The sequence below is a fragment of the Drosophila melanogaster genome, chromosome 2R (genome assembly GCF_000001215.4).
Source record: "Drosophila melanogaster chromosome 2R".
In the NCBI taxonomy this organism is placed as follows: domain Eukaryota; kingdom Metazoa; phylum Arthropoda; class Insecta; order Diptera; family Drosophilidae; genus Drosophila; species Drosophila melanogaster.
In genome coordinates this window covers 9,660,438-9,688,288 of record NT_033778.4, presented here as the reverse complement: position 1 = coordinate 9,688,288, position 27,851 = coordinate 9,660,438, and the positions used below count along the sequence as shown (strand labels likewise).

At 41.7% G+C, this 27,851-nt stretch overlaps 1 protein-coding gene and 1 non-coding gene across 2 annotated transcripts in view, besides 1 other annotated feature; one reads left to right on the top strand and one right to left on the bottom strand.

The window, feature by feature from the left end:
* The first annotated feature begins 4,430 nt into the window (after positions 1-4,430).
* Mmp2 (Matrix metalloproteinase 2) overlaps positions 4,431-27,851 on the top strand; it is a 72,720-nt gene continuing 49,299 nt past the window's right edge. The window contains exons 1-3 of the mRNA NM_206066.3: positions 4,431-5,506; positions 20,515-20,616; positions 20,722-20,924. Of these exons, the coding sequence (NP_995788.1) occupies positions 5,357-5,506; positions 20,515-20,616; positions 20,722-20,924 (455 nt within the window). The 5' untranslated portion in view covers positions 4,431-5,356. The remainder of the gene's footprint in view (positions 5,507-20,514; positions 20,617-20,721; positions 20,925-27,851) is intronic.
* Positions 5,516-5,560: a mobile genetic element.
* Positions 26,993-27,064, bottom strand: tRNA:iMet-CAT-2-1 (transfer RNA:initiator Methionine-CAT 2-1). Its single transcript has one exon. It is a non-coding gene; the product is annotated as a tRNA-Met (tRNA).

The window sequence follows — 27,851 nt, the reverse complement described above, 5'->3', positions numbered from 1 at the left end:
AATCGACCTGCTAGACGACTCAGATAATTTCGTTCAGCACTTGACGTCTGGTAATCTCATTTCCCCCGCCACTTCGGAAATTAAAATTGTAATGCATACTGCTCTGCCAGTGAAGTATATAGGGGATGCCATCTATCCGTACGCCAGTCAGTTTCAGAAAGTTACGTGACACAATTAAATATTTTATGCCCTCTCAAGACGTTTATACCACCCCCGCCCCGCACCCAAGGAGGCTGCTGCCACCAAAGTGCAATTGGCAAGTGCCGTAAAGTTGCACCGCTCATGGAAAGCGTTGGGCGGAGTGGCGGCGTCCTCTTATAATTAAATATTACACGCAATGCAACTGAAGTATGGCCAAAGTTATGCAGTTTCGCATCTCACTCTTGGCCTTTTGCGGCTTTTTGGCAAACTTGCTTGAATTATGCAGTTAATGAAAACAAAGCGAGGCGAGGAAAGTGGCTGCGCCGATCAGCTTTGTATCCGTCGAATAAGTGTGTTCTGGGCAGGGTAATCAAAGTTTTGGGTTTGTAGTTCGACTCCTTAGGGCTCTGATTGTTAGCATCTAAGTATTTAAGATTTACATATAAGATCGTCTTATTACTTAGAGCTTACTTTAAAAAGATGAGTGAACAAACTATTTACAAGGCAAAGTGGAAATGCTGGGTCAGAATTAAGATTAATACCTATCTAAATTTGAGGTGAAAGTAGGTGACTAAGTTTTCAAATAGAGCTGGGAAAATTAGAGATACATTACAGGAGTACCACAAGAGATTTAGAATATGAATATTCCTGTTCTAACACCACATTACAGTACATTTTTATGTTTTTTAAGATTAGTTTCTCAAAAATGAACAGACAATTTTGTTTTATGAAAAGAGTAATCCAAATATTATTCCATATTATTCATTTCGTTCTATTGGTTTTGTTAAGCTGGACTTCTGAATCACTGAAATGTAAAGACTTACATGTACATTTTTCGATCGTACATTCATATGTGCATTACGTACATATGTGCCCATTAAAATGCTTTCTTTGTTGCGACTGCGTATTTTGCGTGATTCGCGGGGATGAGCCCATAGATTTAAATCTCCCCGCTCTTACGTATAGAGTGCGTCAGCTTTTGGTACGAACATCTGCCTAGCGCCAAAAAAAACCAGAGGCTGTTGACTCACGGGAAAAAGAGTGTCACTGGGGAGCTCTTCTGTCGTCTTTTTTTTGTTTTTTTTTTTTTTTTTTTTGTGAACCACTCATCCATGACCGCTTTCAGGTGTAAAAAAAGAAGAGTTTCAGAACAATACTCGTAAATTGTACACCGAATTTCGCTCTTATCTCGACTGCTCATCAAGCTAAAAGCTCGTTGTTAAATTCCCAAAATTTGTTAAATTTGGGATAGGGCATAAAGACTGCGAGCAGCGGCGTCCTAAAATGAAAATCTTTTGTTTGATGCCCAATACAACCTGTTGGCAAATGCGCAAAGTATGCCATTTTTTGGCTTTCCGGTTGACAGCTTGGCATATTTTTATTCAAATCGGATACGGAATTTTAATATGCACTTGTTTCTATATTAATTGCTTGTTTTCTCTTGCCATTGACTGAATGCATTCAATAAATATCCGCTTGGCCGTGTGACACTTTCAGAGCGATAATGAGCCAAACTCCAAAAGTGATTAATGGACCTGCTAAATGGAAATCACTCCCAGATGGACACATCAAGGCGAGACGAGAGCAATGCACGTGTCCAGGGAAAGCGGAGAATCGCATGCACTGGATGCATATTTTAATTAATTACTCGGACACATTTACATCTGCCTGCGGATGGGGATGGGGGAAGGTCAAATGGGCTGGCATTTCCTGCCCACTTGGCCATAAGTCGCATTCCGGTGTGCGTCACTCTGAGAAAGTTTGGGGCTGTGTAAAACACAATTAGTAATTGCTTTGATTTCCTGCCTGCGGAGGAGCGTGTTCGATTTCGCACGTTTGAGAAATGGTAGTATGTAAATCGCATGTCCGACCAGTGGCGCACTTCCATATTAGAGCAGCCGAGCCGATACACCTCAAATTGAGTCATTGTTCAATGGCATACGCCACTCACTCCTGGATACATTGAAAACAACGGTTGTATATAGAGTGTTAAGGTAAGTTCTTAAAAAGCATACAGTTAACAACTGCATTTTGGCCAGCCTTGAAATAAGCAATTACATTTTTCAATTATACAGGTAACATTTTCATTTATTGATTTGATTTGAAGTATAACATTAAGTTTCCAGTGTAGTTACAGGAACTCCATTCATTTGTAGGCACGCTTGTAAATAAATAAGTGTCGCCATATCGGCCAGACGTTCATGCCACCACCCACACAGCGAAGATACCCATACCCATACCCATATTCGTAGTCGTACGAAGTCCATAATGAATATGTCACGAACTTGCACCCGCTGATCTTAAATCGGCGACTGTTTCGATACTCCCGACCAGCTCAAGGGGTATGGAAGTACTTAAGCTAACGATAAAGATACGGCTATCAGCAGTTGTAGCGAAAGCCAGTAAACAAGAAAGATAGTGCAATGATGCAGTGAATCATTGAAGAGTTACTAACCTCTCGGAACGCTCACACCGAGCCGCACTATCTTGTGTTTCCTTCCGCTGGAAGCTTCCGATAACTGCTTTCTCGCTCCTGACCATGGGTCTGCCTTTTCTATCAAAACTACCATTGAGTAATAGGTGTAACAACATCGAACTGATAAGACGATTTTATATATATTGATGTCGCAACTTCGAAAATTACTCACCTTTCGATGGCCCGACCATGTATCATCAGTAATTTTGTCATTTGTACTTTATTTGGGTCAGCCGCAGATCAAAAATCGGTTTTGCATTCAATTTCGTGGCCAATTAGCACTTGAACCCAAGACCTCAGTCTAAGTTCAGAAATTGCCGGCAAGTTGTTTCGGATATCTGTGTGTACATACAGTGGTGCACGCCACTAAACGATCATGTTTCGAAATGAAATACATTTGAATGTGATAATACCAAAATATGATTTTACTATCTCTTACCCCGTGGGGGTTATATATTTATGATAAACTTGCATTTATCGCAGAACATATACATTTTCAAAACAATCATTTATAGATTTTATAGCATTTCGACTCATCAAGGGACTAGATCTACTGCGGTTCTAGATTGGCTATGATTAAGTGACAGTAAATTGAGTTTAAGTGGACATTGATATTGGATATATCAAGGCTGCTTATGCAAGAGCATTATCAATGACTATTTGGGATTTCCAAAAGATTGTGAATGGAAAAAGATAATCATCCTTTCGAATACTACGTTGAGTAACCGGCAGCGGCTAACATTCGTATTTTGATTCATTCAAAAATATAACCGGCTTGGTGAATAATACTCTGCAGTATATGATAACAAGTACCCAAGAATATATGGGCTTTTTTTTTTTTGATCTGGGTTTTTTATTTTCGAGGGTGTGGGTGTATTCATACTTATTCATAAATATTAGAAATCAAATGTAGCTAACTCATATCGATTCATTATTTTTTAGATTTTAGTTTCCTTTTTCATGGAACTACTCGATCAATCAATATTTAACGCCATCTGCCTTGTGTTTATTGTGCAATAGGCAAATGTCCCAACTTGGCGGAAACGTGTTAGACTGACACTTTTTAGGTAGCCAAAATCGAAGAGTATAAAGTAGCCAAAAAATATTAATATCGAAGAGCAGAGAGAAATATTAATATACACTTAAGAAAAGAACCTACCCAAAGTCACACAGACCAACATAATTTGAAATATTTGAAGCTATTATACTATTTAAAAAAAATTTTGTTTATTATTGTTTTACAATAAAATACCAAAAATCAAATCATAAGAGTATATGGTATAAAATTATAATGAATGTAGCAATAATTTATATACTGCTACCGATTTAAGTTTAAATTAAATTAAATTAATTAAATTACTTTTTTATGAGTCAAATATAATAACAAAGTGGAAAATACATAAATGTCTTTGACCACGGTGTTTGTACTTTCAGTTTTAATATAATTCTTTCATATGTAAAAAGGAAATTTTAAATACATTGGATTTCAGATCTCTAAATAAAAAACTATACAAATACGGATGAACAAAGTTATAGGCTCAGAATTTAAAAAGATTATTACGAAAAAAAAAATGTTTTTTGCTGCCTAATTTAAAATAATTTTTTAAAATCCTTTAGAGCCTCTTGGAATTCGTGCTTTTTCTTTCTGTGCCCCCTTAAGAGCGTGAGACAAGAGCGAGTTTCTTCTACTCTTACGTATTTTCATAAATCAACCGCGATCGCTGGCATATCCGCCCAAATGAAGAGAAGCTACTCTGTATTTTTGTGCTCTTTGTGCCCGCCTCTTCAAGTCGCTTCACGTCGAGGCAAGTCAGCAGTTCAGTCACATTTAGACATCCGCGCGGTAAACCCGCTTTCGGCGGTATAACGAGATTTTTTATTTCGAATTCGACAGAAACAAATAAATGTAAAAAGGAGAAATTGAGATTTATGCTTGCACAAAACACGCGAATAAAAGAGCACCGCCCACTTCTAGCGTTTTCTTTTGTGGGGTGAACAAAGCGACGTAACGGTTGACAGGAATCGGGTAACGCGAATCGGGAATCGGTGTTGGTATCGGGCATATACTAAAAAACGGATGAACAAGGAAAGTCTTTCCTTTGTGCAGCCACTGCGTGCTAATTAATTGTGTTTTTGTGGCCAAGTGGCATTCTATAGTGTGCATTCTATACACACCAAATTTAAATTCTATCCAGCCCAACCCAACTCAACGCCCCCAGCTCCTTGTTTTCCCACCATTCGTATGCGTCATATGTAAAAGAGCGCAAAAGGGCGGAAGGCACAGAGAGAAAGGAAAGCCAAGGAAAGAAGCAGTGGCCACAACAAAGCGGCAAGCACAAAACGCCAGAACAAGAAGCGCCAAACGGAAAAACGGGAATACCCCCGCCCAATCCCCACCGCTCCCCGCCACAACCCATCGCTCCTTCCGTTGTTTTTGTTGCTGCTGCAGCTGTATTTATGCTGCCGGGTATTCGTGTGAGTGCCGCCAATGCGCATGTGTGTCTGTGTCAACCCCCGCGGCCGAGGCGACAACAATAGCAAAAACAACAACAGCAGCGAAACTAAAACAAAAGTGAAAAGTTCAATTCCCAGCTTAGCACTACGAATTGTTAGTCCACCACATCGGTTAATTAAGCCTCGAACATAGAATAAAGATAAATACACAGTTTTGTTCCTACTGATCGAGGAATAGTTTCGTGTCCAAGTGTTTTCGTTGCGCGAGCGAAAGAGAGCGGCGAAATGTTTTCCAAATATGTTCTCGCCACCCTGCTCGCACTCTTTGCGCAATCCATGTGCATCCAGGAGCTGTCCCTCCCACCCGAAGGATCTCACTCCACCGCTGCGACCAGGTCCAAGAAGGCAAAAACCGCTATCTCCGAGGATATAATGGTAAGGCTCCAAATTTGAAAACTTCGATTTTTCCGAACCCAGCTTTTTTAAGCTCTATAAGATGATATATCGTATCGATCAAGTTAGTAAATTTGGGTGTTTATACAAAGTGCATCGACTGAAATGAAAATAATTCCCCAAAATAAAACGCAATGCAATCAATCATCCTACATATATCTGATGGTAAATGCTTAAGCACTGTTTGACCCAATTGCCATTTCAATAAAAATTCATCAATAATTGACATTTGAATCCCTAGAGCTGTTGGAAATCGCACAATGTTTGCAATAAAAATTGTAAAAGCAATTATTGAATGTGACATAAATAATTAAACAATGTAAATAGGAAGTTAAAGAGCAAGAAGGTAAATTAGAAAGGGGACAAAGGAAAACAAAATTAGCCTACAGTAGGCGCATTTTCATTCCGGCGGCTCAGATACTCAATCCGTATCTCCGCATTTGGTAGCAGACAGTAAATCGAGAGGCGGGTTAAGTACAATCGAGATAGACGGATCTGAAGGCCCCCAGCACACATATCCCCCCCTCCCCCTCACTCCACGATGCAGATGCTGCTGTGGCTGCTCGAGCCTATGACCTCAAAATCCCAAAATGCTCTACATATGCATAGACAGCACGAGACGTAGTTATATATCTAACTGTAAGTTAGGAAGGTATAATTTACTTTTAAATATTTGCATGTTGTGTGCTTAGTAGATTAATCTGTTTCCGTAAAATGTTTAAACAAAGGTCCAGTATCAACCTGTGTTAAGTAACTTCAAAAACAACTTGATTGGCATTTCTGGAAACCGTGATATAAGCGAAATGGTAAAGGATGATGACTTATAATACATGGAAAAAAAGAGATTCCAAGTTTCTCATTAACTTCTGATTTTTATTACGCGGAAGAATACACCAGTATGCAACTCACTTCACTGAACGAACGAAGTCCGCCTTACTCGTTCGAAACGCACTGTACATGTGTGTGCATACAGACGCCACGAGATGAGGGCCCCCAGTAGTCTCGGGTATGGCCACTGCAGTTCGTAGTGCACAATGCACGCTTATTGTTTGGGGGCATGCGTCCTATGGCTCTTAATGCATTTGTGGGTCTGCCTCCATCTTTACCCCCAGCCCCCTCCACCCACAACCCTTACTACATCGCCGCTGCCCATGTGGAGCCCTGGCCACTAGGACATTTCCTCGCGAATTTCTGCAGTTAATGAGAGCGGGCGCATTTTTTTTAATCAGAATAACAAAATATGAGCAATTTACCCATTATGCTCGCCTTTTGTTTTTGTTGCTCGTGTGCCAAGGAGTCGCGGTGGCATTCTTTAAGGCGCGCCAGGACATTGAACCCGCGCCACTGACTCACCAGCTCCAGACATGCGTGCCGGCCAGGATGAACTATTAATGTACAGCCAGCCATTGATGCGATTCTCCTCGTGTGGCTGGGCCAAATCTTGGCGTTTATTAAAGTTCGAAAGCCGTAATTAAAGTTCTGAAGCGTTTGCGGAAAATATAAGAACTGGAACTAAGTAGGACGCACATAAGCTCTGTACCACAGATGGTAGGCACCGAAGATTGTATGGATTTTCTCATGAATGTATAAACAACAGAGCTCTAAAATCGCATGCTGCAATAAATGTTCATGCTGAAAATATATGTCGAATATTATTTTAGAATTTCTAGTGGGATCCTTGGATTCTACTAAATTTTTAAATAATATAATATAAATATTATATTACCTATAGTTTGAATACTCCTAGAGTAATGAATAAGATTGAGAGAGTATCCCTGAAACAGTACTTGGGTCGAGGTCTTGAACGACTTGCATATTGTTTATTTAGTAAGGATACCGCTTCCCAGCTGCCCGTTGGATGAGCGAACATATGCCATATAGAGATAGGTATATGCATATGCATATATGGAGCACTATATATAGCTGCGATATGAGAGGAACTAAAAAGAAAAGAACCGAACGAGCGGACAAGTCGGCGAGTTAAGTTGAGTTGAGTTGAATCTTTACTGGGTTGAGTTCGCCTGAGTGTCGCCAGCTAGGCGATGCCATGAAGTCGGTTCAATAAACGTACTCGTACACCCGTACACACACACACACTCTCCGGATGGCTCGCATACACTCACGCATTCACGCTTATGAGTGGCGTGTAATCAAATAAATGATGGAAATGGAGCCAAGACGAAGTGCAAGATGCCGTACACGGAGAGAAAATGCAGGTCAATATGGTTGTTGATTATTGATTATCCCAGGTGTAAAACAATATCAAACCCAATTGGCTAAAGCAGTAATTAAGCAAAATAACTAATTATGATAATTCAGTTCAGGGATAATGTAGCTAGCGGGATCACAAATACCTTGTTTAGAGCTTAACATCACATGTCAAAGAATATCAATTCCGTTTATGAGTAAATTCATCTGACATCTAAATAATTATTTTAAAATGTTTATATTTGATATTAATAAAAGTCTTGCTGCTTATAAGGACTTAAGGAACAATATAACGAGATACTGAAGGACCCGATTTTTCCAAGTGCTTTCAGTCGACTTGTTCTTAGGGTGGCGAGTTGTAAGCCCTTAGATAGCAGAAAGGACGGTGGGCGGCGGGTGGCAGGGTCACGGCACGGCGCTGCTCCGCGGTTGCATGCCCCAACGGAAGTAGTCCGGAAAATGTACATACATACACATATAGAAAGTGAAGTGAAGTTAACTTATCTGCTGGCGCACAACCACACACATTTGCATGTCGCCATGCAGTAGCGTACATACATATACATATATGTACATAAATGTGGATATATCTGTCTGAGGGAAAGGAGGGCCTGCCAAGATGTATGTGCAAGTTGCCGCTGCCACTGCCACTGCCACTGGGGCAGGGACAAAAGGAAGGGAATGACGAGTGAGCAAACTGTTGCTATTTTCTTTGGAGTTTCGCAAAATTCTAATTGGTGCAACTATGGAAGGAAGGGTTGTCATCCGCAGACTTTGGGGACTTTCCACTTTCGTGTTTGTATTTGTAATTGCTATTTGCGGCCGAGGTCTTTCTGCCACTCAAGGGTAGTTTTCCAATGAGTTCAGCGAAGGAAAGCACAATGAAATTTTGGTCAGTGACAAGAACAGGTGTTTCCTGTTCTTCATAGGAAATGAAAGTGATCGAAACATTTCCATGATTCATTTTGAATGCGTGAAAGAACTCTTTAAATTTTTCGAATATTTCCGACGACTGGCAACTGACAAAACATACAATTTATTATATTTTTATACTATGCCTTTAAATAATTTCTTCTCGACTCGATAATTACTTGATAACCCTTTAGCAGATTTCTTCAGCAAAAAACCCATGTTGAGTGTAATTCTGCTTGATAAATCGCATCGCCCAAGTCAAGTTGGAATATGTTGAAAATTGTATGATTAACGAAGGCTTTTCCAGATATGGAATATGTGCAGTGAGAATCGGAGACTGTATCTTCCCCAGAATCCCTGCAAATAATGCACAATCCTTATTTATGTAGCCATTTAAGGCAATTCACACAGTGCATTTATACGCTTTATTACTCATTTTTAATTGATCCATTGTCAGACCCACCAAATTCCTCATTTTCGGAATGCAATTAACGCAGTTGCAGCTGATGGAAGTCATTCTGAGCATTTTCGTTGATTGTTTTACGGCTTCCTGGTAGGAGAGCCAGTCGCCAGCTCGAAATTTATACCCACCCCGATCGGTGGCATTACTTTTATGACACACTCAAGAAGTAAAGGAAAGGGCACCCCCAAGTCTCTGACGAAAACAAAAAAAAAAAAACGGCCTCTTAATAGGCTTATGACAATTCTTGAAGCGCCAGTTGAGTGCATCGAGCGGTAACAGTCATATAGTATATGTATCCGTATGTATATAGCCGTAGCCAGATCGGATCGAATAATTTTTAAATGCCAACTCCATACGCGATAATCGGACGCAGGAACAACGAGGGAGTGAATCGAGTCAGATCCAACTTGGAACAGATTAAATTTGCCGCTATTAATTAACTGTCGACGATCAAGCACATTAAGTCAAGTCAAAGCTGCTGATTCAGTGCTGTTTCAAAAGCCGGGGAAAAAAAACAGGGTGGAATTTTAATAAATTGAGCTCCACATTAATGATATTATCAATTACAATAACAGATATTTCCGCTCGAATCGTCGACACGACGCCGTGACGTTTCTCTCGAATAAATTAACATTTTTGTAAGGTAATTTGTCAGTGAATGAGTGCGACCCACTGACAAATGCTGCTTGACACCTGTAAAATGCGTTAATGAGACCTGCCCGGCTACTTAGAAAGTTAAATGCAATGATTTGAGTGTAGGAAATCCCTGATCCCGTATTAAGTCAGTGACTAACAGCTTTATACGATTCTTGTGCGTCATGGGAATTTTAAATTACTAGGGCCAATTAAGAGAAGAGGTATGATAGGTCTACAAAAACAAGGTATCAATCTTATCTAAAAAAATTAAATCAAAGAAATATTATCTGTTTTATACCATTTTTTTCGAACCCTAGTTTTTAATTAGCCTCATTTTTCGTAGAAAAGCCAATTTTCCACCGACTTTAGGCGACAAAAATGTAATCCTGTGTGAAGTAAAAGGGCTGAGCTCACTGGCGCCCCCTGCTGGCCAGTCATGCAACGCGGGCGTTCATTTACCTGGCTAAAAAGCTTTTATTAAATTTCGCTTTCAATACATAATGCTGGTGGGAGATGCAGTCGCTGCGGGATGCGGGTTTTCTATTTAGTTTTTTAATTGTGTCACGTAGGGACCTATAGAAAAATGCAGCTGCCTTTCTGGCATTGCTTGCTAGCAGCCCAGAAAAAGGTATGTAAAATAAACTACATCCGATACGTGTTTGTGTGGGCGCTCTGCAACTAAACACGCATTGAAATGCAAGGAGCGGAAAAATTTTCGAGCCGAGCACAAGAACAAATAATGCCCAATTTGCATTGGTAAAAGAGCGGAATACAAAAATCCCGTTAGTACCAAACGGTAGTTTATGTGCTAAAAAATATATACATATATGTGGAAAAAGGAAAATAAGGGAAGGGGATTTGATCGAGAACATGACATCCAGTTTCTTTACAACAGGATCAACTTATGTATTTTTCATTAATAAATAAAAATTTGAAATCTTGTGAAGAAATATACGGGTCCATGATCTTCAGAAGCTTAATACGTAAAATACATATGCTAGAAAGTACGTAATGGCTAGGATCCGTTTCCGGCCTTTAATATAAGTGTATATGTTCCGGATCAGGATTACGAACTATCAGTTTCAAGTAACATTTAACATTTGAAGGATATTAAAAAATAAGGATCTTATAACGCACAATGGACTAAAGACTTCGGATATTTATGAGAAATATATGTAGCCGCCGATAGGTGGCGGCTCTTGTAAGCAGTCTAAGTAGGCAACTAAAATATCTCCATCCCCCTCGCACTCCCATTAGCTGAGGAACTCGACCATTCATTATCTTTTGATTTTAATTGCGATCTCAGAAATGCCATCTTCCTTGCAATTACACGGCGTCGAAATGAAAACGTGCTCGCTTAAGCTAATGTATACAAAGGCGGGTAAATAGGAAGCATTACGGTTTTTATACGTTTGAATTATATACTTAATTAATCTGTACTGAAAACACAAAAAAGCGCATCGAAAAGAAAACACTCAGCTGGGCGATAAGCCTGCAAGCAGAACATCATGTACAGTAGCCCGCCGATCTCAATTGTTGTTGTCGTATTTATTAATTTAATGTGCCATTGATTGATTTTTAATGTCATTCGGGGGATGGGAAATTCAGAGACAGGAATAAAGAGAATGTGGAGATTGAAGTGTTATCGTCTGGCCGACCCACGCGGCGTATGATTGATGCATTTATGTTGATTTTCTTTCGCTTTCCGCTGCTTTTTTCGTTGTCTCACTGCATTTTATGCATCATTATGGCTGCGTACCCAAAAATATGAGACATTTGTTGTGCATACACAATTTCTGACAGTCTGCCTGCCAACCAGCGCTCAAACTCAATCTGCATGCACATTAGCCGATGGAACGCCAACGCGGATACGGATGCGGATGCGGACTCCAGCGCTGACATCCGTACGGACGACCAGTCCTCTATAATCTTTCAGCAACATTCATACTTATGGTATTTACATTTACTGAGCTGTCCCCAATTTTGGTTAACAGTTTCCATGATTCATTTCCGCAAAGAGGTGAATAAAGGACAAATTCCAGGTCGAAAAATCCGATAGCTCATATTTTAATTGACAGAAAAAGTATCTGAAAGATAATGTAGGTATATTTTTTGGGTTTGGATATTTAATAAGTTATTGAACGATATAAATATAGTGGCTGTAATGCTTAAATATATTACCATAATGATTTTATGTCATAATATATAAAGCTTAAATATATTACCATAATGATTTTATGTCTTGATACTAATAACTCATACCAACTAATTATAATTATTAAAGTTCGAGAAAAGGTTTAGCTTGGTGGCTTTTTGAGCATTAAAGCAGAGCAATCAGTGATTTTCTAAACAGTCATGAATTTATGCTTTTACCACTCGAGCATATCACTCAAATAAGTGCTGAGAAGCGAATAATGCATTATCGGAATTGCACAATCATTGTGGGGGGAGTTTCAGCTTTATCTGTTTTGCATTTCACTTACGCAGAGCCCGAGGAGGACTAAAAGATACACTCGGGGTGAAGCGCTGAAAGGAGCTGAAAGACCAAAAAGATCCGGACGGACGTCCAGCCATTAGGAGAAACACATGCATTCACACTCAAAACCCGCATGCAGATTTGTTTCCAACGGTCTATAATGGCAGGAAGAATAAAAGCGCAATAAATCCAAGAGGTTGGCGCTGGCAAAGGTGGAAGTGCATAAATAAATATATATGTATAGCCCAAGCCAGAAATTCGTTGGTGGATTTGCTGGAGTTCTAAGAGCGCCACGAAAAGCTGCACAGAGTAGAAAAACATAAACAGAATATAAAACAATTGGATTGACCCAGATTCATTCCTGCCGCCTGTTCTTTTTTTCTTTTCTTGTTCGTTTTTCGATTTTGGGTTTTGTGCTTGTATTAATTATCACATTTTTGTGCCACGACGCGCGCCTTTGATTGCAGCAGCACAAAAAACAAAAAAAAACATCAACAATCGGGACCATATAGAAAGCATTTATTTTCGATTTATTTATTTTGGCTTGGCATGATTTGGGGGAATCCAAATGCCGAGGAGCACGCGAGATAACGGCAGTTGTTAAGCCCCAGCGAGGGGTATACCCATATGTACGTATAGCCCAAAAGATTCTACCCAGGAACCGCCAAATCGAGCAGCCTCGGAATGAAAAATCTTTGACATTTTGGCAGAAGGCAACGGCAGAACGGTAGAACGGCGAACCGGCGAAGTCTTGATTCCTTGACTTGATTTTAATGATGCACATGATGTCGCAGCTGCTTGGCCTGGCCTTTTCCGGAGAAACATCCAACCACTGACATCCAGCAAACAGCTACGAGCAACCAGCACCAAGCAACAATGGCAATGACAACGCCTTTTTTGGGCGACATTTGTGCAGCGAGCAGGTTTCCTTTTAAGCGCTGAATGTGCCATCAATTATGCGGCATGTTGCCGACCGGAGGCTTTAGCTTCAGCTCGGGATCCAGCTGCACTTACAACTCGGCTTCAACCTGGCTTCAATACGGCTCCAAACTCCAAAGCCAAAGAAGGTACGAAAGGAACAACATGACACACATGTAGGTGTTGCAACGCGTGTGTCAGTCATTCGGATACACTGAAAAAAATCCCATAATTTTCGCTTAGCATTAAAAATTTCTTAATAAATATATGTAAAGGATATTAATTTATTCATTATAAGGTGTCCCAAGCTGGGTTAGAAAATAGAAATAGCATTAGTTCTAAAGGTCTTTGAACCCTTTTTCATATTTAATGAAGACACTTAACTGCCTGCATAAAAATGTCTACCTTTTGAGTCATGCTTTTTTTGGCCGTGTGAATTGTCTGCTTACCTGATGGCCACCAATCATTTAAGCCCATATTTCTGAGTCAGCGACATTCCCTTGAAGCTCTTTCTCATCCCAGTCTCATCATTCCCAGCTTCCAAAGTGCACAAATATTGACCAACTCATTTAGCCGTTCGGGGGTTTTGTTTTTCCGCTTAGCCACCTAATTTTGCCACACTCATCAGCTACACTCAGCTAATTTCATCAAACGGTAGTCGTGATATGGTCAAAACGGGTTTCAACGAGTGCCGCAAGATTTATACACATATGCAGCCTGAGATACTGACGATGGTTATCCATATAGCTAGGTTGGTCAAAATAATAACAGTTCGCAGCAGGTTTCTGGCCTTATTTATGTAACACTAACTACACAATTGGCGCCATACGACCAGTAGCACTGCTGACGATAATATCTCGTCTCAGTCCATGTAAAATACTTTTAAATGGACTTTGCATTCCAGTGGGAGACTAGGAAATTGAATCCGAAGAAATCAGATTTCCCTAGCGAATGTTTCCAAATGCACAATTTGGACAAAGTTAAGTAAAAAATTACCAATAAAATCAGATTTAGTATTTCCTGACTGATATTTGGTACTGAATTGTTTTATTGCCCATGTAGCTGGATTGAAGATATTTAGATTTTTTTTACGTTTCGGCTGTTTAATATTTCAAAATGTTTATTACTATAATTCTCCTTCAATAGCACTCTCCACCTCTTTTTTATGTCCCCACCTTAAGATGGTTGTTTGAGCCGCTGCCGCTGACCAATGAAATGAAGTTGGCTAAAATATGGCACCCTCAATTGAATTATTAAGCGAATTTATGCACTATCCCCTGAAAGCAGAAAGCTGACTCGAAACGACGGGGCGTGCGGAGGATTCCGACCGTATATCACCGACCATATCGAGTTGCGTCGTCTGCAAACGGTCTTAATGTCATCAGTTAAAACCTTTTAGCCTGGCTGGTTGCAGTCTTTGCATACGAGTGTAATTGGCTATAGCCATATGGCTGGCCGGCCATATATGCGGCAGCTATTTCAGGTCTTCGATCTCAAGGCGTTACATGTCCACACATCGATTTCTGTTTATTTAACTGTCATGCCAAGTCATTGAACGCAAACTTGGATGCTTTGTTATTGAACAGTGCGGAACAGAGCGTTGTTGCGTTGATATAAATAATGATTTATTTGTTTATTGCAAATTGCTCTCGGACACAAAGCGTAGTTAATCAAGAGTGCAGTTTGCCTTGGCGTCCACACTCTTTGCCATTTCCATTTCCATTCTCATTTTCATCTACCCATCTTTGCTATTTACGCCGCCTCTTCGGGGGATTGGACCTATTGTCTGGAGCGATTGAGGCGTGTATAGACTGATTGGGAACGGAATGATTGAGGTTGAGGTTTTGATGGTGCGGAGGTGGAGTGGGGTTCGGACGCCTTTGATGACTTGTTGCTCGAACGCGGCGACAAAGTAAACGCTCCTCGAGCCTCGAGAACCTGGCGGCTGGCAAGTGGCGAGTATCTCATCACTTTCCCATAAACTCCGGGCCCCAGATGGGGCTGCCAGTGGGCCGTGGGCGGGGATATTGCAATTTACGTCCTGTGGTCTAATTAAAGTGCAAGCACAAATACAAACACAAACACAAGCACCAGCGGCAAACGGCCAACTGCCAACTGAACTTGTGGCAGGTTGAAAGACGGACCACGAGCTATTCGCCAGGCGCATTGAACGTTGCGTGTTTGCAGCTTTGCGGTGGGTTCATTTGATGGACTACACGGTGAGAAAAAATGTGTTAACTAATTTTGAAAAGTGCCGGCACAAAAACATGTATGTACGTCTAAGATGGATGTACTTCGAGCTGGTTGCTTAAGTGAAGGCAGTAGTGAGAATAAATTGTGAAAGTCCTTGCTAATTGGCCACCCCCTTTTTTCCTCTGCACTGGCGACGATGGGGCCAACAAAGCAACTTTCAATAATATAGTATCCAACCCTATCTCTTCGCTCTTTCCTTTGGCTTCGTTGCCTTTCTTATCCCACATTAATCAATGTTGATTTCAATTAATTTAACCATCTCTTCACTTTGTCCAGCCTTTCGAAGGGAGTGCGTGGGTGGGTGTGTGTCTTTTTTATTAAATGTTTGCCGTGGTGGGCGTGGCCATCACTCGAGCCGCTAGCTGGCACATCCTTTTTATTAAAATTCGCAGTCTATAAATTGCTAAGGAGCCCATGTGGGATGGGCGGGCGTAGGATTCCAATGGCCATGGGACTGCGATGAGCGGAGGAAATGGGGTATGACTGGCGTACATGTTTCAAAAGACGTGTGTGTACCCAAGACTTTTATGAGACAGCAACAGGAAATGCATGGAAATGGTCTGGGCTGGGCCGCCCGCCGAGTAAGGGGAACGTGTGTTTCTCCAAATGGAGCAGGTCAAAAAAAGAATGTGGAAGTCCGAAGAATGATTCAGAAACAGAAAATATACGAATAATTATTACAAAATCTGCCTTGCATATAATTACTTATAACTTTGCACTAGTTGCATTAAAAAATGAAAGATAGTACGACGAAGTTTTTAAGCCCTCGCATTTACAAGCACATCTTTGTTTGATAAAGTTACTCGTTAAAGTAAGTAGTTCAAGTACTAAATATTTTAGACGAGAGGCTATTTACGTTTTAATACCTATCTAGAACCGGCTTCAAATTGTATATTTCCATGCTATGCAAACGTGCCACAAAATGTGGATGATGATGATTCAGACCTGATTCAATATCATTTCCAATGCGAATGCAATAAAGCCATTAATATTATTGATTTGGAAACCATTTCACATACTCACTTGCAGTAAATTTGTTTGTGGCAAGGACCTGTTGTCCTGGCGACACATTTAGGTCCATATCCTGGCAATTTGGCCTCGATTTCATGCTCTTTGTGGTCTCTCAATCTCTAGATGCCTGCTCCATCTGCTTTCTTTCTTGCTCCTTTGCGCATTTCGCAGAATTTGTGGCAGGATCTCAGGCTATGTCCTTCTGGGCAGGCGGAGAATGCATGTGTTTCGAAGGAGCAAGGAGGGCTTAGATGGATGCGCTCGTTTGTTGCAGTTGCCTGTCATTTTTATTGCTTTGTTTGCCTGCCGAACCGGCGTCATTTGTAGGTGGTTTTTATTAGCCACTGTCGCATGTGGAGCACTGAGATATGGCCAGCGTTTGAGCCATTATGATTTGTTTTTGCGGTTTCCAAAGTCCTAAGAAGCAGTTCGAAAACTTGTGATTTTTAAATAAAACTTTGAAGGTACTTTTTTGTATGTGTAGCGCTATAATCTGTTGCAAAGTGCAATTCATTACATTCTTAATACTCTTAAATACCCTTACACAAGACTTCCACTTATTTAACTCACCCAATTTCTTACCTTATGAGTTTAATTACTTTTAGTTTTTGCCTTGACCCCACTACACTTTCTGTATCCAAGCCCTTTCCCCATTAATGAAGAGCACACACTCGCTACGGAATTAATTGAATTAGGCGCCCGGATAAGGCCTTTATTTTTATTTCTGTGCGACCCGCGCTCGTATAATTATAATCCAATAAAATAATAAACATATCGCCTCGTCCGTCGTTCAATTTACTTTCACACTTTCACCATTTCACCAGCAGGCGGTGGCGAGAAGTTTTCCTTGAGACACGCCAACTTAACTAAATTAAGCCCCACAATTATTGGATGGCAGTGTGGAAAAGCCTTATAACCATAACCACTCGCACCTTGCCCCATTCCCCATGCCCCATGCCCCATGCCCCATGACCCCCCCTTTGTCCAGCCATTCGCACTTTTCTCAATTGTTTTTCGTTATTGCTGTTCGTTATTATATTTTGATAACATGATTTTGTTTACACGACAAATACTCACGTAGCAATGTTTTACTGTTATTGTTTCTGATTCTGATACGCTGCTCACCTCTGCTCCACGACTTTTCCACTCCACTGGCGCTTTTCTATTAGTCAGAATCATGGCTTGGCCACGTACGTAGACCCACCGTCACTTGCCCGCTTTTCCCCCGATTTTCAAACACGTAGACCGGGCCACAAATTTCCCATTAAAAACGCAAAAGGCCAATGCATAAATGATTGATACCGAAAGTGGGGGTGGTCTTGGGGGATGGGGTATGGGGGAACGCTGTTTAGAAGCGCTGGAGGGGGTCAAATGTGAGCACTTCCGTCGCTCGAAGACTAGCAATTCATTCATATACCCATCCATTCATAACTACGAATTATAGTTTATTGTCGTCGTAAAATGCTCGCTTCTCTGCCATTTGGCACACCTTTTCTAAGTACTGTTTACAGCCCGCAAAGCCTTCGATTAGCCAAATTGACTAGTTGCGTCGGTTCGAAAGGAACCAGGCTCCACCGATTCCCTCCATTATCCAGCTCCTCGATGGACGGGTCTTCCATTCATTAAAGAAACTTGAGGCGTCTGCCGGTGTCTCCGCTGGCCAGACATTCGGCTTCCGCTGTGTGCCACATTAGTCTTATCCCCACCCACAGATTAAACAGGCAGGACCGACTATAGCGAACTTTACAAAAATATTAACGATAAAAGGAACTACAAATATTCAAAAAAAAAATTGTTCTTTACATTGTAGTTTATTATTTGATGTATTTTATCTTACAATCTAGAATGGCACATTATTAAACAATTAAGTATTAAGTGTTATTAAGTAATTTTTACCATTTCTTTATTCAAATCTAAAAGTAAAACATCTTGACAGTTGTCTTATGGGGTTTCCACTGTATTTGCAATTCGCCTTTGCATTTCAAGCAACATACACTTATTAATTGATATTGTTTTCGTGTAGCCGAAGGGGAGGGGTTTGGGGCTGATACAGATGGGGCATAAAGACAGTGGCGGAGACAGAGAATTCCACATAGCTACGGGGATCGTTATGTGAATTTCAATTTGCTAGTGTGGGCTTTCTTACATTTATTGGCGTTACGTATGGCCGGTGCTGTGCTGGTGACGCATTCCGAGCAACGTGACAGCAGACCCATCAAAGGGAGGTGGGTCTAAGCCAACTTTTTGTGACGCACATTCGGGATCTGGGATCTGTGCTTGGCCGGGGTCAGGAGCTGGTTAATGCTCCACCTGCCCGGATCCGGTGACGGGTTTATTTCCATTGCTCCGCCTTCGTCCTTTATTGCGGACCTGATGCACTTGCAGCGCTGCGGGAGTTACGTAAAAAAATAATAAATAAAATGGCAGAAGCATGCGGAATGCTGCCATTCCGGCTAAGAAAGTTTGCGTCGGTTTAAACTACATGTGGTTTCTTTAGTGTTGCTTTTGTGGTCTTTTAAATGTCGCATTCGGGCGAAAAGTCACAAAAGTGGAATCAAATCTGCGGATTCACTTAGCAATCAACCCCACTGTTTGCTTTTATGCTCCTTTGAGAGGAAACAATTAAGGGCAAAAGGGTTTCTCGTAGTCAAAGCCAATCTGGATAATTTGAGAGCACCTTCAAGTAGTTACACAAACTAATTTTCTCCGCCACAACTTTGGCGTAGCATTAAAGACCAGTTAGTGATTGCTGCATTGATATGCAGTGCACATAGCTACTTTTCAGCACCTAAACACGATGTAGATAGGCCATTCATCATTCGAAATAAATCCCAACTAATCGCCACACATCACGTTGCCGCTATAAGAATACCACTGCCAATGCCAATACCAATACCAATCTGGCCAGAACTTTTGGCCAACGATTCTTTGCATGAAATTTGCAAATCGTTTGGCCATTCAAAAGTTGGTACTCCTCACCCCACCCCACGCACCGTTTTGTGCACCACTTTTTAAGCGACTGACAATAACAAGAAGGGCGAAAATCGAAAAGTTGCGAGCGCGCGGAGGGAAAGCGTGAAAATCGTGGTGCGAGTGTGACAATTTTCTCGTATGTGTGGAAAATGAAAGAGAAAATTAAATTTGCAGGTCACGTAATTTGCTGGTGTGTGTGTCAAGTTTGTTCTGCGTGCCAGTGTGTGCGTTAGTTAATAAATATGCGCGCACGCGATGTAAAAATATGTAAATCCAGAGGCAACACACATATGGCCACCGAATCGATTCGATATTCGAGTTGGTCTATACTCGTATTTGTTTTCTGTTTTCGCACTTTACAGTTATGACCCAGTATATTCATTCGTGTTTTGGATCTGCGCGGAATTCCCCAGGGAATACGGCCATCCAACAGGGTGAACAAGCAATCCCAAAGATAAACTTCAAAGCGTGCTCGATGAGTTGAGGAAGGGAATTCAAGTTCATAGCCTATCATCATTTGTATAATAAAGCATCTACCAGCTTTCGAACTCTTTGACTTTTGTAAATAACACACTTAACCACAAATAGATTTAGGCCTACCATTTAAGCCAAGCGCAATTCGTTTACCGAAACACATAACAAACTTCGCTGATTGTTGGAAAAAAATATGCATAAATGTGTGGCAATGGCTTTAAGCACTGAGTGGCCCGAGAAGGCAGCTTTATGATTTCGGCCAGGAGATATGGAAATGGCTTACATCCCTGCCAAGCTTTCTTCCTTCGAGCACTTCTCCATCAGCGTTTCCTTGCACTTTTTCTGTGGCATACTTTTTTGGTTATTAATGTTAAAGTTTTTGTTGCTGTTTATGTTCGGTTGTTGTTGCCGCCCTATCTGGCGTTGCTTTTATCATTAACTTTATGCAAAAAGTTTTCGTCCTGGTCCTTTTTCTACCCATCGGAACGATGGGTATTTTTTCTTTCGTTTTTTTTTTTTTTGTTGATGCTGGCAGGCAGCATCATTTGCAAAACGACAAATAGTTTGGCTCACCGAACTGGCCATATGGCAGACAGGGCCATTGTTGAGATACCACCCGTTCCTTTGGCACACTTCCCTAATGTATCTATCCATCTCTCCTTGCAGTACAATTACCTCATGCAGTTTGATTATCTGCCCAAGTCGGACCTGGAAACGGGTGCTCTGCGCACCGAGGACCAGCTGAAAGAAGCAATCCGGAGTCTCCAGGTAAGAGACACATTCCCTCCCAGCGGCTGCAGCCGTGCCATGACATCCCATCCCATCCCACTCATCTATTATGCACAATTTCACAACTAACATTACCGTCTGCAGTCTTTTGGCAACATTACAGTTACGGGCGAAATCGACTCGGCAACGGCCCGGCTAATACAGAAACCTCGGTGCGGCGTGGGCGACAGAAGGTCCGCGGACAGCTTCTCGCCAGATAACCTGTATCACGAAATCGGCTCCAATGTGCGGGTGCGGCGCTTCGCCCTGCAGGGACCCAAGTGGTCCAGAACGGATCTTACGTGGAGGTAAGTCACCTTTTTGCAGCTCAATGGGATGGCAAACGGATTGGTAGCACACATTGAATGGGAGTCAGTGCGGCATAATGCATGGTCTTTCAAAATGCTATAAATTAAATACATGAAAAGTGCTTTAACTGTGCTCTCAGTTGCTATTACTTATAACTTTTGACTAGTCCACTCCTTATTGCGTAACTATAGTACATCACAAAGGTGTTGTGTCCCAAGTTTAAACTGAACATTATGTTAACCTCAAGTTATTCGGATCATGTGATGAATTTTCTCGAATGAACTGGGTTTCTTAACCTTGCTCCTTGGCAACCCATCATTATGCACCTCCGTTGGCAACCCCCCATCGACTGGCTTTACTTTCCCTCCTGCGGATGTTCATTTCAATTAAACTGCATGCAGTTCATTAATTTTGCAGCGTTCATTTAGATGCGAATTTATAATTTACAAGGGGCTGTAAGGCGAAGTCGGTGGAGTGCTCCTGCTGCCGAGAATCCTGTTTTTGCTCGGTTGTCCTGTGCATACGGGCTGTCAATTAATTCAAAACTCAAACGTTGCGTAGCTTGTTAATTTTTATTACGGCCATTGCACTGGCCCCCAGAATGGGATTGCATAATTTGGTGCCCGAGAGCTTGTTTTTATTTTTATGTAAAACAATTCACTGCTTTCCGGAACCTTAGTTGGCTGCTGTATCCCAGTTGCTGCCGGTTGTTCCCGGCTGTTGGCCAAGATGACCCGCTGGGCAGGAGGAGCTGGAAAGGGTGGGTGGGTGGTTGCCTTTCATTAAACACTTTGCGCCAAATTGAATTTTACGATGAGCCGAAACGAAGAGAAGGCCCTCTGATTGCAGCTGTCACTTTTAGTGTTGTGTTTGATTTTTAATGCGCAGCTGCATAATTGCGCTTGAAATATTAAGCAGGACAGTGCGCCGGAGGAGTCTATCTCATTAGGAAATTTTCCAATTAAATTTGCATAGCTTCGAGGAGCTGGCTGGTCTTTCGCCAGCGAGCGTTGCATACTTTCGGGCTGAGCTGGCAAAGTGCAAAAGCTCATCGCCACATTGCACATACGCCGTGGTGGCCCTTAAAGCTGCTGCTTTCGCTCCGTTCAGTTCAGTTCGGCTCGGTTCGGTTCGGTTCAGTGGGGTTCATGCAGCGATAGCTATTTAATTATTTCTTGTGTCGTCTACCCTTAATTGGCCATTAAGTGGCAAGCGACCAAAAGGGGCAGAAACGGCAGGACAATATTGCGACTAAATTAAAGCATTACGCAGCATCCAGAATCCCCGGATCCATGGATTCCCGGCATCATGGCATCCCGGATCACAGCGGTGGCTGTTCGCATCAAATTGAGTTTACATGAAATATACATATACCGATAGCGATGAGGTTGGCGATGGCATATCAATATGTATTGACCTGCTTTTCGCCTAGCTGCATGTGTTCTCCTTAATTGCAGCACAAAGCGAAAGCGAGTAGACGAAATGAAAGCAGGGTGGCAGTGGCTTCAGTTTGGCTGATTGTGTGATTGTGTGCTGGCAAGTGTTTTTCCATTTCCGCTCAGCATGGAAATTGTGGGACGGAAGTCGTTCTTAGCAGTTTTGTACTCATTTTGTTTTCACCGCGTTCTCGCGAAAACACACAATGACAACATCCTGCCACAAAGTTGTCGCCAACTCAGAATTCTTTGGGATATTAACTGTCGGAATTGCTGTGGGCTGCACCGAAAGAAATTTAAGGATTTGTTAACATCTGTTGAGATAATTTGATTTGAGAATAAAGAAACGATTTAACAAGCAAGTATAAACTTTGCTGCTACGTTTTTAGTATATTGTACTAAATGTACTTTATTTATTTAAATCCATAGTTATCTCTTTACATATTTCGATTGCAGTGCAGCCACAAATCAAGTGACAGCAGCAGCTTCAGCGGAAGTGACCAAAAACTTGCACTTTGCGCAAATGTTTAAACTAAATTGGCAATTGTCCTGCAAGAGAATAGAGGGAGAATCCTTGTTTGGCAATAGCAATAGTCGTAATATGGCATTTACTTGGCTGCAAATGAAGCTTTCTCACTTCGCCCATTGTGGAGTGTTTACTCACTTTTCCTTCAACTTAAATCTGCCTTAATTAAGTCAGTTATGCAGTCGGGCTTGTGTTCCAGAGTCAACTTGTCAAATGGCTATTGAGGGGAGCAAAAATGCTTTTCCTTCATTCACTCCGTTTAAGCTTCAATTTTTCATTTTTCATTTTCCATTTCTCTCTTAATGCATCGGCAAACAATTGTCCAGCCAGGAAAAGTGTCAATAAAAGGAAAACTGGTCTTCACACCTGTTGCTCTTTTCCATTTACCTTTTGTTCTAGCTCAACAGTTCGTAATTCTTGCGTTTTTTTTTTGAGGACTAGAAAAATTGTGGAAAAAATTCTTTAAATATTGCAAAGCGAAAGTTTGCACGAACTGTAGAGAGTTTTTTCTAATTGACCAGTTCATTTTGACCAGTTTTCGCTTGTTCCCTAGCCTTCTCTCTATTAGCAGCTACAATGTGGTCAAGAGCTGAACGTTAATTGCCGCTTTTTGTGGCATTAATAAACAGCAGTGAATGTGCATTGCGCACTTACTGGGTATTTGTTAGATTTTTAACAACATTAATAAAGTGCACGGCGAAGTCACAGGACCAATGTTCCGAGAGTCCTTAACACGCACATTCTTGCGTTTGCGTTTATGCTTATTAGCGTGCATGCGAGCCATTAATACGGTGCACTGAGAGAAAAAAGCAGGGGTGGTTGGCACGTGGGACAACCTTTTAGCTGCCGTCGCATAAAGCGGAGACGTGAACGGATGTCTTCGGGCAAATGTCATAAAAACTATGCGCCACTCGGCAAAATATCGAGCAGACAAGGACTTTCCCAAATGCGCCATCCTGCTGCCCATGTTACAATGATAAAAAGTAATTTTATGACGGCCACTCGCACGCCCACAAAAGAAAAGGACCGGATCCTTGGAACAGAATGCAGCTCCACCTCGAGCTGCATCACTTGGTGTGGGACATTATGTCCTTGGCCAGTTTGGTGTCCCTGCTCCTTATGCCGAAGCTTTTAACCGAAGGATGTAACCGGAAACTCCCAGCCAAACTCCAAATCTTCTTTGGATCAGAGTTTAAAGAGTTATTGTGTACTACAAGTTTAACCAAAATTCGAGTTTCATTAATTCTTTATTAATACAGTTATATGCGAAAAAAAAAACAGATATAAAAGTCATTTGCAACAGCTGCAGCACGTACAAATCAGTCAAAAAAGGGAGAGTGAAATAATCTGGAAAAAGTTTGGCAAAAACAGTTTTGGATGACTGCACATTGGCAACTAAATCGTGATCCGCAGAATTTCAAATGAAAGATACTTGCTGCCCCAACTTGTGCACCATTTATCCCTCTTATATCGCCTTTATTTATAACCCATTTTTTACGATTTTTAATTTGCATAAAATAATTTGCTGATCAACACCAGCGAGCGTTTTTCTCATCATAATTTATTCGCCAGGCAGAGTAAATCACACGCACTAGGCCGAAAGAGAAGGCAGCTACGGCGTGCGAAAGAGAGGGCTGTAAGGCGGGAGCGAGAGGGAAAGGGCATTTAATGCCGCAAACAGAACATGGCAATAGTTTTATGCTGCTTCAGCTTCAGCTTCTGTTGCTGTTTATTTCGCAGCAGTCATTTGCAGAGTTGCCTTTACTGCACTTTGTCCTTTATCCGTCTCATCCTTCGCGTCCTCCGCCTGTGACCTCCGACCTCCGATCCCCCATCTACCCATCTCTACTGACATTCCACTGTCCGCCGTCGGTCCGCTGTGCATTTTTTCGGGGGGCGGCGAGGGCTAATGGGCGTCCATTGGCCATAGTTTTCTGACTTTTCGTATGCTGTCAAGTGCTCGGCACTCGAAATTATTATCTGCCATTAATCATGGCCATAATGTTTGCCAGCTATAAAACGGAGCAAGTGCAGCCAGAACAGGACTGCAACAGCGAACCGGACTGTACACAGTAACTGCTGGCAGTAGGCAACTGGCAGAGGGCAGCTTTAAGGAACTTCCCGATGGAATATTAAAAGTAGGAACTAAGCTAGTCGGGTAAAATGGAATTGCACAATGAAAAGGATCTTTTAGCAAGTGGCTTTCAGGGCGGGTGATGGTAAATTAGATGCCACGGCTGGAAATCGAAAGCGGCTTATGCACATTCTTCAAGAGTTCACATCCACTTGAAACATTATGTGTATGTCAAAGGGATAACTTTACGATCTGCCCTGCGGCGGGTCAGTTATAATTTCGGGCATTGCTTTATTACTGTGACAATTATTTTAACTGCTGGAGATTTTTATTATGATATTTTTTTCATAAAATTCCGTATCTGTGCATTTTTTTGAAGTCATTTGCCACTTGTCTGGGTGTCTTTATGGGGCAAAAGAGCGAATAAAACCGAAAACACAGGGCGCCGAAGAAACAAAAGTGCGCGTACAGTAGGGAACAAAAGCTCCTTGAGGTAGAGCTAGCAAGTATTGTAAACTAAGCTCGTGCATAAATAAAATCCTCAATTTGGGTTCATATTAAAATAGACATTTTGTGCTGAGCTCAGACGGAGCTCAAGGAAACTGTGTCAACATCTGTCTGTGTGCGGGCAGTGTCTGTGAAAGGATTGCACTCGCACACACCACACACACACCACACACACACCACACACACACGCCACATACACTCCCACATACCTCGTGATATATGCCAAATTTATGATGTGGCATATTTTCTTATGCTGGCTTGGGCCTTTGAATTTTGCATGAACTTTGATAGCATATAGCTTAGGGTTTCCTTCCGTTCAGCACACAGACACACACACACACAGATATGTTTATACGTGCAGTATATCCTTTGTCTTAGCGATTACTCCTTGAGTCGGCAATCCGATACCGCAAAAGGTGTAGCATTTCAAAATTTAATAACCAAGTGGGCTGCAGAATTGCCACCGAACAAATGCCTATAAGTCCCTCGCTTCCTGTTCGAGCTGCGGGCGAACCGAATTCGAGCCATCGAATCCTCGACTGTTAGGATTGGGCTTCCGAGGGACGGAACCCATTGAAAACCCATTTGCCAACCGCCCGCTGACACAGCCGCAACAACAGCAGCTGGCTGGTGGTGGGTAAGGGGGGAATTGGTGGGGGGAGAGGGAGGAGCGGATGGACGAGCGGTCCGCTTCTTTGTACGTGTCAATTCGGGGGCCAAAGACTGGTTTTTGCACATACAAAAAATATGTTAGCATGTCCAAATGTTTCGCTGCCCTCTTCAGCTAAAATTGGTAACTTGGAGAAAAAAGAAATCAAACATCCAATTATTCTTATGAACGAAGAGGTCAAATTACGATTCATTAAATATATATAATATTTACATTGTTTTTGAACTTTATGTTTTTCATTTCTGCACGCAAAGATATGTGTCATTGCAGCTGTAAGAAGCGTGCGATTCATTTTTCTTAGTGTAATGGGCTGGGTCTGTGTTTTTCCGTTGGCTACTAGTCAGTCAGGCTGGGCATTCGGTTTTTGTGCCACATCAGTCACTGCGCCGCAGAAACATCAGGAGCAGCACAAACACACCCGCCGTTGCAGATCGTCCTTTTTGGGCAACTTAACACTCGCAGGATGTCGCTTAGCCATCCTGCCACCCAAAAGCACCCAGAAGCCGTTGCTGCATCAGTTTTGTGTGCTAATTTAACGTCTAATTTTCCATGGACAGCAAATGAGCAGCTTCAGCTGACGATTTTCGGCTGCCTTTGTTCCTCTGTTGCGTCAAAACCATCAAAACGAGATGACGCAGCAATTGAAGCCACGAAAGCGATTGCATTTTGTCACTTTTGTGATTTGACACCGAAAGTTGCCCAACAAAACTTCATTAGTAGCAGTCAGTATATTGAGCGAAACTATCGCGCACATATTTACATTGCAATGCGGATTTACAGTAGGTATTTATTATTATGCTATTTATGCATATAAAAAAAAAAAAAAAACCGAAATTAAAAAAATGTTTCCACTATAGCAGAGCAAGGTTTCGATCCTCGGACCTCTGAGTTATGGGCCCAGCACGCTTCCACTGCGCCACTCTGCTCATATGATATTAGCGAGATACATTTCCAAATAACAGGGCGGCACTATGAAAATTAGCATATCGATACACAGATGATGAAGCCAACAAATTATCAAAACTAAAGGTTAGCGTGAATGTATGATAAGCAGTGATATCAGAACTGGATCCTATACGACTAGATTAGATTAAAGAACAGGTTGTTGTTTAATGCACTCTGTATCTATGATTGGTATTTAGTAAAAACTTGAATCTAAATCAAAACAATAGCACTCCAAGAAATGTCCTTAAATATTCAGTACAAATTAATAGCTACCTGAAAATTGAGCTCCCCGAGGTGTTCCATTTAAAATGCATCCGAAAATTGAGATAAATTAGCAATGACGCACTATATTGCCAAGAATTCACCTTGGACCATGACGCAAATGCTGACGAGGAACCCAAGCTCACTATTTATATAGATGTTTGTGCCCATACATATGATCCTGCTGTATTATTATACACGTCTGTATAGCATTGGCATCCGCGTAATTATGTTTGCCTCCGTGGCCAGGAGCAGCGGGAATCACAAGGATGCGGATGGTCAGGATACGGGGCTCGGACAGCACAGGAGCGGGTACTGTGGCGGAGCCAACAATGTGTGGCTTGAAATTTGACACTTTCACAGTTGGTCAGTTGATTTACTCGCCCCCGGAACCAAGGCTCCACCCCTCCACCGCTCCTGCAGGCTGTCTGCATTTTGTTAGATTAATGTCCTGTTCAATCATCAATGGTTCAGCGTACAGCGCCGTCTTTGTTTGTATAGCACTTG